Genomic DNA, 16,346 nt, shown 5'->3' with positions numbered 1-16,346 from the left:
GTGCCCAAACACAACACGGCCAACAGGTAACAATCAAGGTCTGTACACCCTGTAAAATGTTCTGCAGGACCCAACACCATTGAAAGTCGTTCCACTCTCTCCCTTTTTCCAAAAGCAGCCTCCCTCTTCTGCATACTTTTCCCAGTACCAGTTTGAGGCATATTTTCAGTACCAATTTACAAGTTTGTTTATTAAGTTATCAAAACTACCATTGGTACAGTGTCTGGATTGTTCCTTAGAGGTTTCCTTTCCCAGAAAAGCTTGCTTAGTTCATGACATACATTACACTCCTAACTCAGATGGCTAGATATTTTCAGGTGACATAACATACATGTCCTAAACATCACCATAAAAACACTGATTAAAATGCACTGCGAAATACAAGAATGCTTTCCAGAGTCCAGACATGACACTATGTCTTATTTTGTAACACAAAGGCTTCAAAATTTTCTTCTTTTAGTACAGTGATTGCAAGTTTAGAGGAAACCAAGTAGGAAATGTGGTCTTATCATAACAGTTCATCCCCCCACTCTCACTTATGAAAAGTTTGCCTGAATGAGAAAGAGCAGGAGAGGCAAACTCATTCCTTTGCTACAAATACACAAGGGTTACTCTGTCTTTACATGCAAGCAGAAGAAAAACTGGCTCTAACAAAACATTTTAAGAGGTCAGCCTCTCCAAGGGTGAAGCATTACAGTGATGTACTAATGCTACTGTCAACAAATACTACCAAAATATAGGACTAGAATAAATACAGCCTGCTTGCATGTCTGATAGGTGTAACCAATGGTTTAAAACAAATTCCTTTCATAGCAGTACACGTTCATACAGAAGTACGCACTTACATGCCCCAGTGTACTTTGACAGAACAAGTCTTCTGAGTGGTGCCGAACACCCCTGTTTCTTCAGTGTCGTCAAAAAAGGAAGTCACGATTCCTAACCCTTCAGGTTCTGTATACAAATCAATTTGGCAAACCCTGTAATCCTGAAAAATGAAGATTGCCATAATTACTTAATCTGTGCTGCGAGTTCTGTAATTAATGTGGATAACTAAATCAGCTTTGAAACACCTGTTTAAGTCATTTCCCCCCTTGTCAATTACTACTGCTGTTAGATGCCTATAATAAAAGTATAACTAGGCCAGTTTGCCTGTCTCTCTTTGGACCAAGACAGTCAGTCAATCTCTAACCAGCATTTACATTGTTTACTTTCTGCCATCTAGGCAGGAATGCATCATCTTCTTTCATCGGTTAACATCTCCTCCAGCAAATTAAACCCTAAGATAACACCAAGCAAGCCATTCTTGAAGAGAACTGCAATTTAAACAAGAATTGTAGTTACAAGCAATATATATTCCTCCTTTTTCCTTTCCTAGTCAAGTAACTTTATAGCTCATGCTTGTTTTGACAACCTGCAAAGGTAACTACTTAATGATAGGTTAAAAGTGCATGTAGGAAGGCTGTTCCACCGCATGCGAAACTCCCCAATAAGATTGCGCTTACAGGGCTATTTTATTGAGTTTCAAACAAGGTTTGGTGTTTGACACTGAAGTTCCTGTTGTATATAAATTTGGTTTATATTAAAAACAAAAACAACACACCACACCCCACCCCCCCCTTTTGAAAATATGAGTCTGTGGAATTACTGATGGTTTTCTGGGATGTTTTTCCTGAGAGATTGACCAGGCTGAAAAGCATATGCTGTACATAGCATTTTGGAGGCTATTCTAATAAAAAAACCACTAAGTTTTCTTCCTTCCAGTGGACGTTACCAAAATCCCCATTGTGCAAATGCCCCCACATTTATTTTGTGATTAAACAAGAAATTCAACATGGAAGATTGTTTCATGCATTTATAATTCATGTTACACTTGTGTCCTAATACACCAATCACACTTTGTATCAGTATAAAACATCACTAAATATTAAGATCTGTACAAAATTTTATTTACTTGCCTTAACAACATGCCTTATTGAACCAATCACTGCAGGCTTTAGAGATTTGCATTCATTTTGCTCTTCAGAAGTACCTGCACCCCAAATATCTGGGAGTTCCAGCTCTCCTTCTTCCAGGGGAATAGAGGGGCCTTCAAAATTTGGTTTCTCATAGAGTATCCAGCTTAAAATTAAAAATTCTCATTTTTAATGGTGCTTTATCAAGCGTGAGTTGCAAAAATCATGCTCCCATTTAACAACTCCTTTCACAAGAAGTGTTATTTCCAGACCCTTCCCGCCACCCCAATACAGCTTATCTGCCCAACACTGCTGATGCAAGCCATTTCTGGTCTCTGTGATACTTTTAAAAGCAATGATAAAAACAAAGGTGCCTACTGCTGACTCTGTCATTTCATCAAAAACTCCTCCACCTTTTTAAATTGATGATTTGGGGCAGCAAGACTACTGTCTATGAATACCAGACTTTTGCATGAGATACTAATCAGAACCAATCTGTAGGTCAAAAAATGTTGACACTGCAGACTGCTGCATCATATATAAACAAACAAGCTACTTGGATCCTGCGAACAGCAGCCTGGAGTTCCACAGGGGCTGGTATAGATGTGCCAAAGGATGATAAGACTACTCAGAAGACAAGCACAACTTTATTTTTAATGGCAGGTTTGAATATATAACTAGATAAAAAACTATATCCATCTGCAAATACAAAACCCTCCCCTGGAGTTCTCAGTGCAAATACAAAACCCTCCCCTGGAGTTCTCTCTCCCCCCCTGGAGGGGGGAGGTGGGGAAACACAGTCCCCTAGTCCATGCTGGAAAAGATGACCTGGTTCACACAGATCAAAAGATTCTCATTCCAGTTTTCTGACGCTAAACAGCGATCAGTGTGCTTCCCAGTACCTCCTATTGCAGCTAGCCCTTGTTTCTGCAGCTTACTATCAGACCATTACTTTTGAGAACCTGCTATTTGACTGTATTATAGCCTGGCCACAACTTAACTTGCCATGCTATCCACACTAATAATGGCTGTTCTGTTAATGCTACGAAGAATGTAGGAGATGAACTTGTTTTGAATTACTTTTAGGCAATCTAGCTTTCAGAGAAAAATTCCCTTTGCACTTATCAGAGAAACAGTCACTTATCTCTACAGTACCACCTTATACCTTTGGACATGGAATTAATCTTCTGCATCCAAACCCATGTCAGACCTGGCTTTGAAATCCTTTGCTAGCCTTTTAGCCCCATCCAAATACTATGCAAGAACCCATAAAGGGGAGAGGAGTCAAAGGGCAGCATAGCTGGACAGAATCTGTCATTTCATCCCACGCCTATGCCCGGTGAAATGTTGCACCCCTCCAGGTGGTAACACTCACTCAATCTGTCAGCAAAATAAGTTTCCCAGCCCAGAACTTCCTATTGCAGAGATAAAATGCCACACTTCTTGCTCATAGGTGTCTACTTTACATTGCCATTTGCAAGGCAGACTTACTGTGAATTACATGCTGCTTCTGTTTCAAAAGATTTTTGGATAGACCAATAATAAAGAGTAAAAATTAATGTCTTACCATCCTCTGATGACTTTAACTAAAATTGTTGGTGACAGAACCCAAGAACTGCAATCCAGAACATCATGGAAAACTTCAATACCATTTTTTTGATAGTCTGATTCACAGTATATCACCAGCTGTGTTAAAAAAAAAAAAAAACACCAAACACCAACAACGTATAATTCTATCTTGCTATGCTTTAAATACAGAGAGGAACAGTAAAGATAATAAAATTGATCTTACCTTGCCAGGTCTGGGATTGATTTTACTTTGTCCATTTCTTGAAAGTGCCTAATAGACAGTGGGAGAGAAAAGTCACAAAAACCCTCCAAACTAAAAACGTATTCAATAAAGATGCTCAGCTATAAAAAAAAGAGGTAGTGAAGCAAAATAAAAGTTAGTCTGAATAGTAAAAAGCTCATAACACTTCATCTACCTATTGCTTCAATTCCTTCTTCCTCCTGAAGAGCAGTATCTTGCCACAAATGTACAAATTTACACCCTTTTTTTTTTTTAAACTCTGAACGATCATCTCACTGAAGCCAACTAACCTCAGACTTGAAATGCTTTAAAATCCTTCTGATCAGCTTCCTATATATTCCAGGAGTTTCACACCAGAAGACTACTTAAAAAACTGGCATTAATAAAGTACATGCCCAACAGTGATAAATATATAAATGAAAGTTTAAATGTCTGGTAACCATAAAGCATGAAATAATTTTGAAGGAATATATGAAAAGACTGAGAAGGCATGATGGCATATACATGTATGAGCTAATTAGCATAATCAATTTTGTGCTTAACACTTTGGAACAAGATAGGTTTCTTCAAAAAGCATGAGAGACTGTGCCAATCAGTGATAGACTAAAAATGCCGAGAACAAATAAAACACATTGAGGTACACAAAATCTAAAACGTGTTGAAGTCAGTGGTAAATTATACGATATAGAATATATGGGAAAGTCGTGGTTGCATCACATCATCTTAAAACAAATAAAGCAAGCGTTGCAATTATGCATTTGGTTTCCTAGCAAGGACAGAAGTGCTCATTCTGGGACAGGGTCCCGCTCTTCTAGGAACTATTCATACAAACAAAAAAACCCAAACAGATCCTGCCCCTAAATAGGTTGCAGCCTAAGATAGCCAGCAACACGTGCAAGGAACTAATGAGAGCACATTAGTCAGCCCACAGGGCAGGCAGTGGTCTCAGGACAGAGTTCCTAAGCACCATCAGATTTTTGTAGGCATCATCAAGACATGCTGAAGCATGCCTGGTTTTTTAGCCTGTGCTTCAATTCCAGTTAGAACTTGCTCTGTGTTTTACGGAATGCCAAAGTCATTGTTTTGGGCTGCCCTTACTCTTTTCCTTCACATTACCCATTAGCCATTGCATCATCATTTTCTTAGTCAGTGGAAGATGCACAGTAGGTACACATCATACAAACATTCTCAGTTCCTGTCTAACTTGAGCAAGACACTTCAGAGCCAGCAACAGTGCTGCAAAAGTCCCAGAACCCTACAGAGCCTAACAGGCTTCTCTCAAGAGCAGTGTGTACTTAACCCCTTGCCGTATCAGGCCTCCACACTCTACTGAAAAATTGAAACCTACTCAGGGACAACAGTTTAAGTAGCAAAAAAAAAAAAAAAAAAAATCAGTACTAGTGATTTAGATTTAAACTCAGGTTTTGAAATCCAAGCAGGACCATCCAGAGTAAGAAAGCCTCTTTAACTGGCAGCATAAGTCTACACCACTGCAAATAAACCCCCTAATTTTCATCCCCACACTAATTAAAAAACTTCCCATGAGAGAAAAATCTACATCCTCAAAATTGCAAGGTAGCATGGATTATTTCCTTCTGCAAGGTGAAGAAGAAAGCAGTTACTTCTACTACTCCCCCACCCCTTTTAGTAGAACTGTAACAGCAGATAACCATTAGCTTTGGAAAAGTATTTCTCAAACTTCTTATATGCTGCTTCAATTCCACAGATCACATTAACGCGGCTATTAAACTTTGGAGAACGTATTCCTTCCCACAGTTCTTAGACCTCCTGATTTTCATTTTCCTCTCAGGTAACAGTAAGGGCCCACATCAACAGAAATAGCAGATACTATAGGACATTGGTTCATCATTTTGAAAACAGAAATTATAAAGTTCTGCCACATTAGGGTAAAGTTGCCTCAAAAGGAAAACACAGGTCTGCCTTCACCCATGATGAACAGATGCTCATAATCAGACAAAGGAACAGCCCTCCACTGTAGCAGCACTTTCAATAATCACTACTATCCACTTCTTAAAGTGTCCTTAAAGAATATATATTCTCTATCAAATACATGGGAATACTGGGAACAAAAACAGAGGGCCAAAAAAAGTTTGGCCTGTTACTCATTTAACAGTGCAATGGCTGAATGTCTTGCTGGAAGAGGAGAGAGATTACTGTCAACAGAAGAAGCAGGCACAAGTTTTCTGAAGTTCACAGAAAGCATTCTACTAATTTACAACAAAAAGTGAAGTTAGCATGAGATTTGTTTCAAAATAACACAAAATCAAGTATGAAGACATATTCAAACATACACTTTAAATTCGTATTTGTGAAGAGTCTCAAAATAAGGGCACCATGAAGAAACATAATCATGTTAATAGATGCCATCTCATTTTCCTGTGTAGCCAACATCAGATTAAACTGGTACCATACCTACATTCACCTCTGTGTATTTGTAATCTATGTATGTCCCTAAGAGAGGAAACAAAACAATGTATGCATATCATCTATAAAAATACAAAAGCTGGATAACCTTCTAGGCAGATTTTAAACAACACAATACTTACATCCACATCTAATAAACCAGTGGGGACATTTGATTCATATCTGCTTGTCCCTAACCAGCTGGAAAAACTTTTCTCAGGGTTCCCATAGTTGGGCATTTGTAAACTTAGTTCTTTTTTTGCACTATCTGCTTGCATGTACTTCTCCACAAAACTTGGAAACTTCATATCTGAAAGAGACTGAATTGCAAAATCAAAATTAAGTCATTCAGCAGGTAGACAAACATGGTTGTATTTCATGAATGATCTTTATTACCTCAGATTTTTGAGGCATGCCGAATGGCCCAGAAGCATCCTGCTGTAAAGGAGGCATCCCTGAGGAGTCAGTTGTAAAAGCTGTTGAGGTGTTATTTACTGAGGCGACAGAAGGATTAAAAAACTTTTCTTTAGATGTGGAAGACAGCAAGCTTGAGAAGAGGGAGCTTTTTTCAAGCCGGGATCTCTTAATTTCACCATCTGTACCATCCATGTTCTCTTTTCCATTTATTTCCTGAGTAAAGGCAGGTTCTTCTCTATTACATGATTGCAGGGCTTTGAATATGATACTTTGCTCTGTCGATGCACGCTTGGGCCTGACTCTGGCTATCGTTTCCAGGCTTTGCATTTTAATTTGTTGGGCCGGTAACAGATCCTGTGTTTTTTCCCTCCTCAGTCCCAAACCAAAAGTAAATACGCTAGGATCAAATACTTTCTCTAAGTTGTCTTCATGAATGGGAGGCATTGCAAAGTGGGGTGCCGGGGACTTGGGAAGCTTTGACCTCTTCTTTTTCTGGGGTAAACAAACTGAGCTGTCCAAGTTTTTTATTGTTTCAGCAAACTTCTTCATGTCGGATGGAGAATCAAAAACGCTATCCTCTTCAGCAGGCCCATTGCAGGTTTTGCCTGGGCTCTTTTGTGTATTGAGGTTGTGCTCTGATATCAATATACTATCTTGACTGCTGTCCTCATGCTGCAGTGCTGCAAAGCTCAAAACTCCCGGCTTTGCCTTTTTATCTCCATTCTCCATCTTCTTAAATTCTGATCTAGAAACCTGATGAGATGGTAGAGGATATTTATCATCATTGCAAGGTGATATAACCTCTGTGTTTGGCAGCATCTTTTCTTCATTTCTGTGGAATTCTGAGCTTGTGTTATTTCTTTGGTAGGAAGTATCTTGAACATTTTCACTTTTACTAGGTGAGTGCAAAGACAGTTTAAACGGTGAACTTTCTTTTTTAGCTGTGGTTAATTCTGGATCAGGTTGCTTCAGGGAGACGCTACTAGCATCAATTTTGCTGTTTTGGTTAAAAAGAGATATTGCAGCTTTTACTTTAAGTTCTGTTGTCTTCCCAATATCCTCATAAGAGGCAGAGCCTTCTTCATTTTTGCCTTTTAATTCCGCAGTGCTTTCTTTCTCTGGTGTGCCATTCTCAAATAACTTCTGGCGACTGCTTTGCTTATTTAACGTTTTATCAGGCTGTTCACTTTCCTTAGGTTGTTTTCCAAATTTCAGCTTTGCTCTGCCAACAAATGTGCTTGGTACAGTACTATTTTTTGAAGCAGGGATGTCAGCAGGCCTCTGGCTCTGGTTAGCACATTTATTTTCAAACAAGGAAATTTTGTTGGCAATGTTGCTGTTAGTTTTATTAACTGGTTTTTCAAGAGTATCCTGCTCACTTTCTGAACTGTCTTGATTCGTAGGTGCTTTAAAATTCAGCTCTACATTCTTCGGTTTGGCTGGACTACAGGAGGCAAAGTGATACAGAGTTACATCTTTGATTAATCTTGAAAAGACTTGTAACAATTTTCAAAACAATAAAATGTAACATTATAATGAAATTTTCCATAGTCATATTCAGTTTAAATTTTGGCATCTCAAAAGGAATTAACTAAAAAAGGAGTAACTATACAAATGACAAAAAAAATTAGACACTAAATAAGGAGAATACATTTCAAACATGTACATAGTTCTCTAATGCTCAGTAGAACAAAAAACAAAGCAGCCTACAGCATCTGCAATTGAGGCAGAGAACTTAACTACTTATGACTGACAGACATTAAAATTTAATAGCGAATAGGCAGAATAAATTATACGCATGCAATTCCCTACAGAGTTTAGAAAACAAATCCCAATTCATTAAGGTGATAATGAGTTGGTTAACATTTGAATATACCTCTCCAACAAGTTTTGAAGACAGCTGCCCAGATTCTTTGCAGCCCTTACACTTCAGAAGCAACCTTAAATCGAGTGAAAGACCTCTTCTGGCCTCATTAGTGCTGGTGGAAAAGGTAACTGTCCCCAGTCACTGCATCACCACTTGGCTAAGCGAACACCACATGTGAGGACTCTCCCACTTCCTTCAGGTAAAGTCAGCTAACAATTTAAATTGTGTAAACTAACCCTGCTGATTTTACAAGAATTGAATTAGGAAACACACACAGAAACTTCTCCGTCAGAGTGGACAGAGAAGCATGTACAAGTACATAGCACATAGTACTCATGCACTGTGGCAGAAGGCTGATGACACACAGCTGAGAGTTTTAAGCCTCCTTCCTCTGAATATCTACATCCAGGAAAAATCACTTGTCCACATCCCTTGCTACTGCAGGAACAGTATGAACAGCTGTGTAGATGCAGGGCACGTGTCTTCAAAATTTATCAGTCAGATATAAGGAGTGTCAAGGAGGCCACCATCATCTCCAAGGCAGACCTTTTCTCCAAAGAGGAATCCGGAGACACTCAGCAGTGGGAGAACAGGCAGAAACTGCGCTACATGAAAACTGACGATGGTGGGAGATAAAAGAAACTAGCTTGCAGCAACAACCTCCAGGGCCTCAAATGCTCTATCAATCAATGGATGATTCTGGTATTTAAGTGCTTTCTTCTTTTTTACCTACACAAACTGTGTTCACTGAGCTCTCAGACAGCTCTTTAGCCCAAGAAAGAAGTGTGAGGTACAAGTGAGGTAACATGAACAACCCAAAAACTGAGATCACTCCTTTCTCCTCTTCCTCAAGAGATCCAGCCCAAGTAAGGAAGTAAACCCTACTAAGCAAGACTCTCCATTGTACAAGCTTCTTTTCTTGGGAAAAGCATGAGGAACAAACTTACTGAAATAACAGAAGGAACCCCAAATCAGCCACCTAAGAATCTATACAGAAAGCAACTGTTGAAAATCACCATGTCTTTTTGGAGAAGACTTCCCGAAAGCGCTCACTGTAACTACCAGCCTGCTCACATTGGTTCACAACTGGAAGGCTCTTACGAAGAACACGTGATCAATAAAAAAGGAAATAGTAAACTTAAAAACAACTGGCCATACTTCAGATAGGTGCTAATAAAACACACTTGGAAAATTTAAGTCTAGAAACAGAAAAAAAAATTATTCCTGAAAGGGGGAAGGCAGGGTGAGAACTATCACACAGCATAAAATTAAATACATTTAGACGCTACTTTTCATTTGCAGTACGACTGTTTTTCCTAAACTTTTCAAAGTTAAATTATTCTATGATTTTTCTTTTTGGAAAATGAATACAAGTTGCAAGGGACCTCTAAAGGTCAGCTAGTCCAACCTCCTACTTAAAACAGGGACAGCTTCAAAGTTAGATCAAGTTGCTGAAGGCTTTGTCTGACCAAGTTTAAGTATCTCCAAGGGTTGAGATTTCACAGCCTTACTAGGGAAGCATTGCAGCAGGTCAGCCACTGTCACTCTGAATTATTTTTGCCTTATATCCCATTGAAACTTTGCTGTTGCATCTTGTAACCATGGCCATTGTCCCTTCACTGCACACCTCAGGGACGAATTTGGCTCTGCCTTCTATATAACACCTCTATAGGTAGCAAGAGATGATTGAGGTCTACCCATATCCTTCTCTCCTCTCAGTTGAACAAATCAAGCTGCTTCAGCTTCTCCTCATACATGGTATGCTCCAGTGCCATCACTTTCTTAATGGCTCACCACTGGACTCATTCCAATTTGTGAACATCTCTCTTGTACCAGGAGAAGAGAGTTGGAAGAGGAGGGAGGGGTACAATTTGATATAATGCCCCAGATGCAGCCTCATGAGCACCAACTATCTTCTCCTTTGACCTGCTGGCTGCGCTCCTGCCAATGTAGCCCAGTACAGGCTTAGCCTTTATCTGCTACAAGGATGCACTACTGACACATGCTGAATTTGCTGTTCACCAGGACCCTTCATGTCCTTTTCTGATCAGAAAAAGGTACTTATCCTCTCCTTCTACCTGTATTTTCAAGAGGTACAGCTAACGGCCTAGTTATCTTAACAGATTCATTTCCATACTATCCTTTTGTCAGCCTGTCACTTGCACTACTGTGTGCATTTCAACATAACAACACGTATTTTGCTAATAAAATCCATCTCTCCCTGTATGCCTTGACAAAAGCAAGTTTAATGGTTAACACTGACAGTTCTCAGCCACGCCTAAAACTTGTTTTAAATGAACAGCTATCACCTCAAAGGCACAGTTTCAAGCTTTGCAAATTTACGCAGAAACAACCACTTCAGCACTTTGTATTTTACATTCTGCAGTATTTTCTGCAAAGCAGCAGCAGCAGAAAAACAGCTGAGACCGAAGAGCAATAGAAAGCTCAGCCCTGGAGCTCCATCCACTACAGCTGGCCTCCTCTAACTAATCTTTTCATTACAACTTTTTTCCACACTAAGAAATACCGATTTTAAATACAGCCAAAAGATGTGCCTTATTGCAAGAACTTGTTTTCTAAGTTTCTAAGCTTGTTTAAAAGGAGGAGATATTGTCCCCCCTCTAGTACGGGGGAAACGCATTGAAAGATGGATTCACTTAACAGTGCAAACGCTTTCTTACAAACAGCCCAGTGTGGCTGATTCCTACTACCCACCGTTGATCTGCAATGCCACGAACAAGCAGGCACAAGAGAAATACTGATGTCCTTCCCTTCGGCTACACCTTGCAGCTAACCTGTGGAAGCAAGCAGTTAAACTTCTCCCAGTGTAGTCATAAATGGAAGGTGAGTCATATCGTTGAAGCATACTGTCCAAACGACCATGTAAAGCACGTAACTGATGCCAAAACACATTGGTGCCAAAACATCAGATTGAGGTGAGCAAAGAAAAATGGCATGTTAACAGAGCAGAGTAATTCAACAAATGGGCATAAATGCAAAGGCAACTACAAAACCATGTCTGAACATCAAATATGACAACTGAAGCCAAGTTTTCCGCTACGCACATCAAAGTAACTACCGCCTGAGGTTTTATTTGCTGATTAAGATGTACCATCAACCTCAGTTTAGTCTCAAACCTGATAGATTTCCCTTTCAAAAGCTAGAAGCAAAGTATCCTGTGACTTCCAAGTTGCCCAGTACACAGACATAAAAGGAGAAAAGACAGAAAATGCTATCATTACTTGCGGGGAACCAGCAAAACCAACTTCTTTTAAAATTGTTTCTAAAGAAACTTGATTCCCAGAATTGGCACAATGTCATTAGTAAGAGACATTATGCATTTTTAAGTGAAAACGACCTTGATTATATGAAGTCCAACTTATAGGAGGCAAACGAGTCTGTGAGTAAATGAGTATTTTTCAACCTGAAAGGGATTAATGTGAAGTACCTAACCATAGTTTTTTAACCTTTGAAAATGGAAAATGGAAAATTGAAAATGGAAAAGCTATCTGTTTTCTAGTTCAAAGCAGTAACAAGAGACCAAAAACACACCTTCTTCTAGTAATGGCACCATCTCTTTCCTAGTAACAAGAGACCAAAAACACACCTTCTAGTAATGGCACCATCTCTTTCTTTCCCATTTTACAGCAGCTTAATCCACATCCAGGTTTATAGTTCATGTGTTCTGACAAACGATGACAGATTATACCAGGTAATCTGACCGTATCAATTTGTCCGGCTAAAGAAACTGTGTGGTACTGTGCAATGACAGCTATCAGATGCATCAGCAACCTTGCATGCAACACGGCGATCCCCACCCAGGGCTAAAGTTCCTATAGCTGCAGATAAGGTCAATACACAGAGTGCCACACACCCCACAAAATCAGGTGAAATAGAACAGGCTGTTTATTCATTAAAATTAAATCTGTCAGAAGGGATACTTGTCAATTATTTCATGAGTACAGCAGAAGATAATTCACTGTACAGCAAGCCGATACCCAGAAAAACAAAATCCAGCTACGCAAGCATTTATAACTTCATCATCACTAAAGACAGTGACAAAGAGAAAAATATGAAAGCTACCTTTCCGATGAAGTTGTGAAGATACAAAACTTCAGATTTTAAGACTTGTGAGCTATACTGCCAGACGGCAAAGCATCACCACGTACAAAAATATCACAATTCAATTTTCAGTATTAGGTGTTTTTAATTCAGTTATGAATGAACAATTCAGATGTAGAGTATTACAAATCATGCAAACGAAGTTGTTCCTAATGCTTCTATGCTTCTCAGATGTGGGAAGTGTAATTGGAAACATGTGTTTCTTAAGCCATAATGTTGAACCTTCACATCCCTCTAACACAACTGAACAGTGATTCTGAACACTCTGTGTACCTCGGGTGGGCCTACTCTGACACCTATAAATGAATGTACCAGAATGAGGAAAGCAATAGCGCATAGTACATAGCCATGACAATCAAACAACAGAAATGACGAATGGGACTAAATGATTCACTGTAGAAAAGAACGTAACAGAATCCAGGAAATCAATCGCTGGTCTCATACTAGTGATTACAGTGTAAGTTATAAACACATCCACTTCTTCATAATCCTAAGGAAAGCACTGATCACCTCTGTTTGACAGATGACAATTTCTTTGAGTGTAAAACCAAATCCTGCAAACTAATATATGCATAATTCTGCAAATGCATGGTTATTCATGTGCATAAAAATTTACATGATTCATCCTGCACATATTTATGAAAGCAACTATACATATTCAAATTTCTGCAGTGTGATTTATCACATCATTTGAAGGATCAAGTTCTACATTGCATCCTACGTTTCTTCATGAAGTAATAGCAGAACTTGTGTTGTTTCAAAGGGCAACTTGAACACATTCCTTATTCAAAGATTTTCACATACAAAATCTTCAACCATATCCTCAGTTGGTTACAGACAGCAAAACGACATTAAGGTCAATGACAGCCGAGCTAATCTGAGTGACAACAGGGGCACTGACGATGACGACAGAGCAGCTTTTAGGTATGTTAAATTATTCCATATAATGGAATTGACATACCAAGAAATTCCCTATCCATAAAAAAATGGAAAAAAGAATTATTTTTCTAACACATGTAACTACAGTGCTTGTTAAGTGGTAACTGTAATTATGATAAATTTAAAAAAAGGCAGTTCTTAACTGAAAATAACCTAGGTAGATAACAGATACATAGCTAGTGTTCCTATAGAATCCTAAACACAGATACAGGCAAAATTACAGCTACAGGGATAAGGTAAACTAGTTTATGTTACTTACAGGCTAATCTTTGTCGTGACTGTTCTGGAATTATCCAAACTCTTCAGCTTCAAGCCGTCAAAATCAGAATTTGTCTCTCTCTCAGCTGACATACACAGGTCTCCATTTTTAATCCCATCAGTACGCAAGAAAGCTCTTCCATCTGAACCATTCCCATGTTTTACTGCCTTGGTCTCATTTCTGCCTTCAGCAAACACCAAAGCAGTGTCTTCTGTCTTATTGGCCAAAGAAAGTTTGGGAGACTCCAAGGTGTCTTCCCCAAAAGCCACAGGCATAGCGCCCTTTTCCACCGAAGTTCTTTTTGTCATTGTCATCTCTGGTGATGCTGAAGGTTGCCTTTTTGAGGAGTAATCTTTTACCTGACCCTTCAAACCAGTAGGGGAAATGGGGACAGCATCCGGCTGATTCTTTTTGTATGATCTTCTCCTTGCAGGGGTTGTGTTTGAGATCTGCTGCTTGCCTTTGTCAGCTTCAGTTTTAGATACCCCTTTGTGAGCAGATCCAGCTTTTAGGTCCTGATTATTACCCGGGGAAGAGGGATTCCTTTCAGGAGTCTGTTGAGGAGACTTCGCTTTTCTTTCCGAGTTCATTATCTTGTCTGAAAACACCTCAGAAGGGACATCATCCTCAAAACCAGATTCTTCTCTTGTAGTAGTCTCAGTCTGGTTTCTTTCTCCATTTGGAACGTCACTAAATGACTGAGATTTTCTCCTTTTTCCAGATCTTTTATTAGCAGATTTTTTATCCATTGTGTCCGAGTCACTACAACTTTCTTCTGATGCAACAGTCACAGGTTCATTAAGGAGTTCGTCTGTTTTTCTTAGATAGATATCAACTGTTAACACTCTAGCAGAATGTGTGTGCTCACTCGCCACAGATTCCAACTCGTATGGCAAATCCTTTGGTTTTGCATGCCCAGACTCCTCAGACACCCACGTGTTCACGAGCTGCTTGTGGCTTAAGATACTCTTTTCTAAGTCTTCACTAGACAAATTTCTCAAGCTTTTTATGAAATCTGGAGTTGTGGAATTATTTATATCTGTGATGGGTTCTTTCTCCAGTTCTAGGGTTTCCACATTCAGGCTACTCTCAAAGAAAGAGTTTTTAATGGTTTCACTGCTGCTGCTCCAATCTGCTGACCACTCGCTGTCAGAAGAGACTCCCCTGCTACTCCATTCTGAAATGGTATCACGATACAGCGGTCCTGCTTCCCCACTGAAATTATATTCCTGCGTCTCAGAAATGGCACTCACGTTTCTCACTTGCTTCTGTACTTGAGGAGCTTCGTATCCTTCCCTTATGTGCCTACAGTATATCAGCTGTGCTCTGTGAGGGGAAACTGACCTCTCCCCTTTCCGATGTGAAGTGTGTTCTAGTGAACTTTTGACATTTTTCCTTTTCCCTGTGCCAAACAAATTTCCAAGTCTTTCCAAAACTGGTTTCTTTTTATTCTCTTCTCTGGAAGAATCTGGAAATTGTGAGGTGGACTATAAAAACAAACAAACAAACATACATTTAGTTAATGTCAAAATTGTTTCTATAATATGTTTGTTTGTATTAGCACCACCTATAAATTAAAAGGACACAGTAAATGGGAACAAAACAGCTCACTGAACAATACTAGCTCTCAAAAAAGAACAAGAAAAACAAACCCCTCAAAAAACCAATTAAAATCCCAAAATCTTTCAGTATGTTTTTGCCTGTGTTTGTTTACAAGTACGCTCATCTTGCCTTACAATACCAGTATTTTATGTCCCAAATCTCAAACTTTTGCGGAATTAGTTAACATCACCCAAAATAATACAGGAAAGCATCCTGGCGTCTGCAAGATCGGAGACAAACTGCTGGGTCAAAATTTTCCTCACAAAAACAAGAGTGGGGAGTTTAACTTTCCTCTCCGTACTGGCTGAGTTAGTTTTGACACTTGTGCTGGTAGAGAATAGTTTCAGAGGCGTAAGCTGTATTACAATTCATACATTTCTCACATTTCTCATTGATGAAGTCCAATAAATACTTGGCTTGTGTTTTGGGCTAGAAAACCCAGAACTATAAAAGCCACTGCATCATTCAATGAGCATTACTGGGTCAATTACTGCCCTGGATTACTCTCGGTGAAGTTTTCCCTTACAACTTCTAATTAACATGGTAAACAGGAAACACGCAACAGCATTGCCGAGTATACATGCATATCTGCATTTTAATGTACTAGCACTTTTTACATGCCGGTACGATGAATACTTGTTTTGAGATGTCTATTTCAAAACACCGCGAGTATCTCCTACTTCGGCGGACCAGCCCTCCCGAGCAGAGCGGGTCCCTCTCGGCAGCACGGAGGCTGCTTCGGCGCATATCTGCATTTTAATGTACTAGCACTTTTTACATGCCGGTACGATGAATACTTGTTTTGAGATGTCTATTTCAAAACACCGCGAGTATCTCCTACTTCGGCGGACCAGCCCTCCCGAGCAGAGCGGGTCCCTCTCGGCAGCACGGAGGCTGCTTCGGCGCGTTTTAAACTTGTTTTTTGCTGCAGACGCCGCGACCGCCCGCCAGCGT

At 39.5% G+C, this 16,346-nt stretch overlaps 1 protein-coding gene across 1 annotated transcript in view; it reads right to left on the bottom strand.

Annotated features, from left to right (window-relative positions):
- AIM1 (absent in melanoma 1) overlaps nucleotides 1-14,554 on the bottom strand; it is a 44,414-nt gene extending 29,860 nt beyond the window's left edge. The window contains 8 exon segments of the mRNA XM_019473599.1: nucleotides 846-985; nucleotides 1,956-2,118; nucleotides 3,520-3,638; nucleotides 3,745-3,792; nucleotides 6,330-6,506; nucleotides 6,583-8,047; nucleotides 8,480-8,530; nucleotides 13,791-14,554. Coding sequence (XP_019329144.1) covers nucleotides 846-985; nucleotides 1,956-2,118; nucleotides 3,520-3,638; nucleotides 3,745-3,792; nucleotides 6,330-6,506; nucleotides 6,583-8,047; nucleotides 8,480-8,530; nucleotides 13,791-14,539 — 2,912 coding nt within the window. The 5' untranslated portion in view covers nucleotides 14,540-14,554.
- Nucleotides 14,555-16,346: the final 1,792 nt, after the last annotated feature.

This window comes from Aptenodytes forsteri, unplaced genomic scaffold, assembly GCF_000699145.1.
Source record: "Aptenodytes forsteri isolate BGI_AS27 unplaced genomic scaffold, ASM69914v1 Scaffold171, whole genome shotgun sequence".
NCBI classification, from domain to species: Eukaryota; Metazoa; Chordata; class Aves; order Sphenisciformes; family Spheniscidae; genus Aptenodytes; species Aptenodytes forsteri.
The sequence above is the reverse complement of the archived record's forward strand: the minus strand, read 5'-3'. Positions and strand labels throughout refer to the sequence as shown.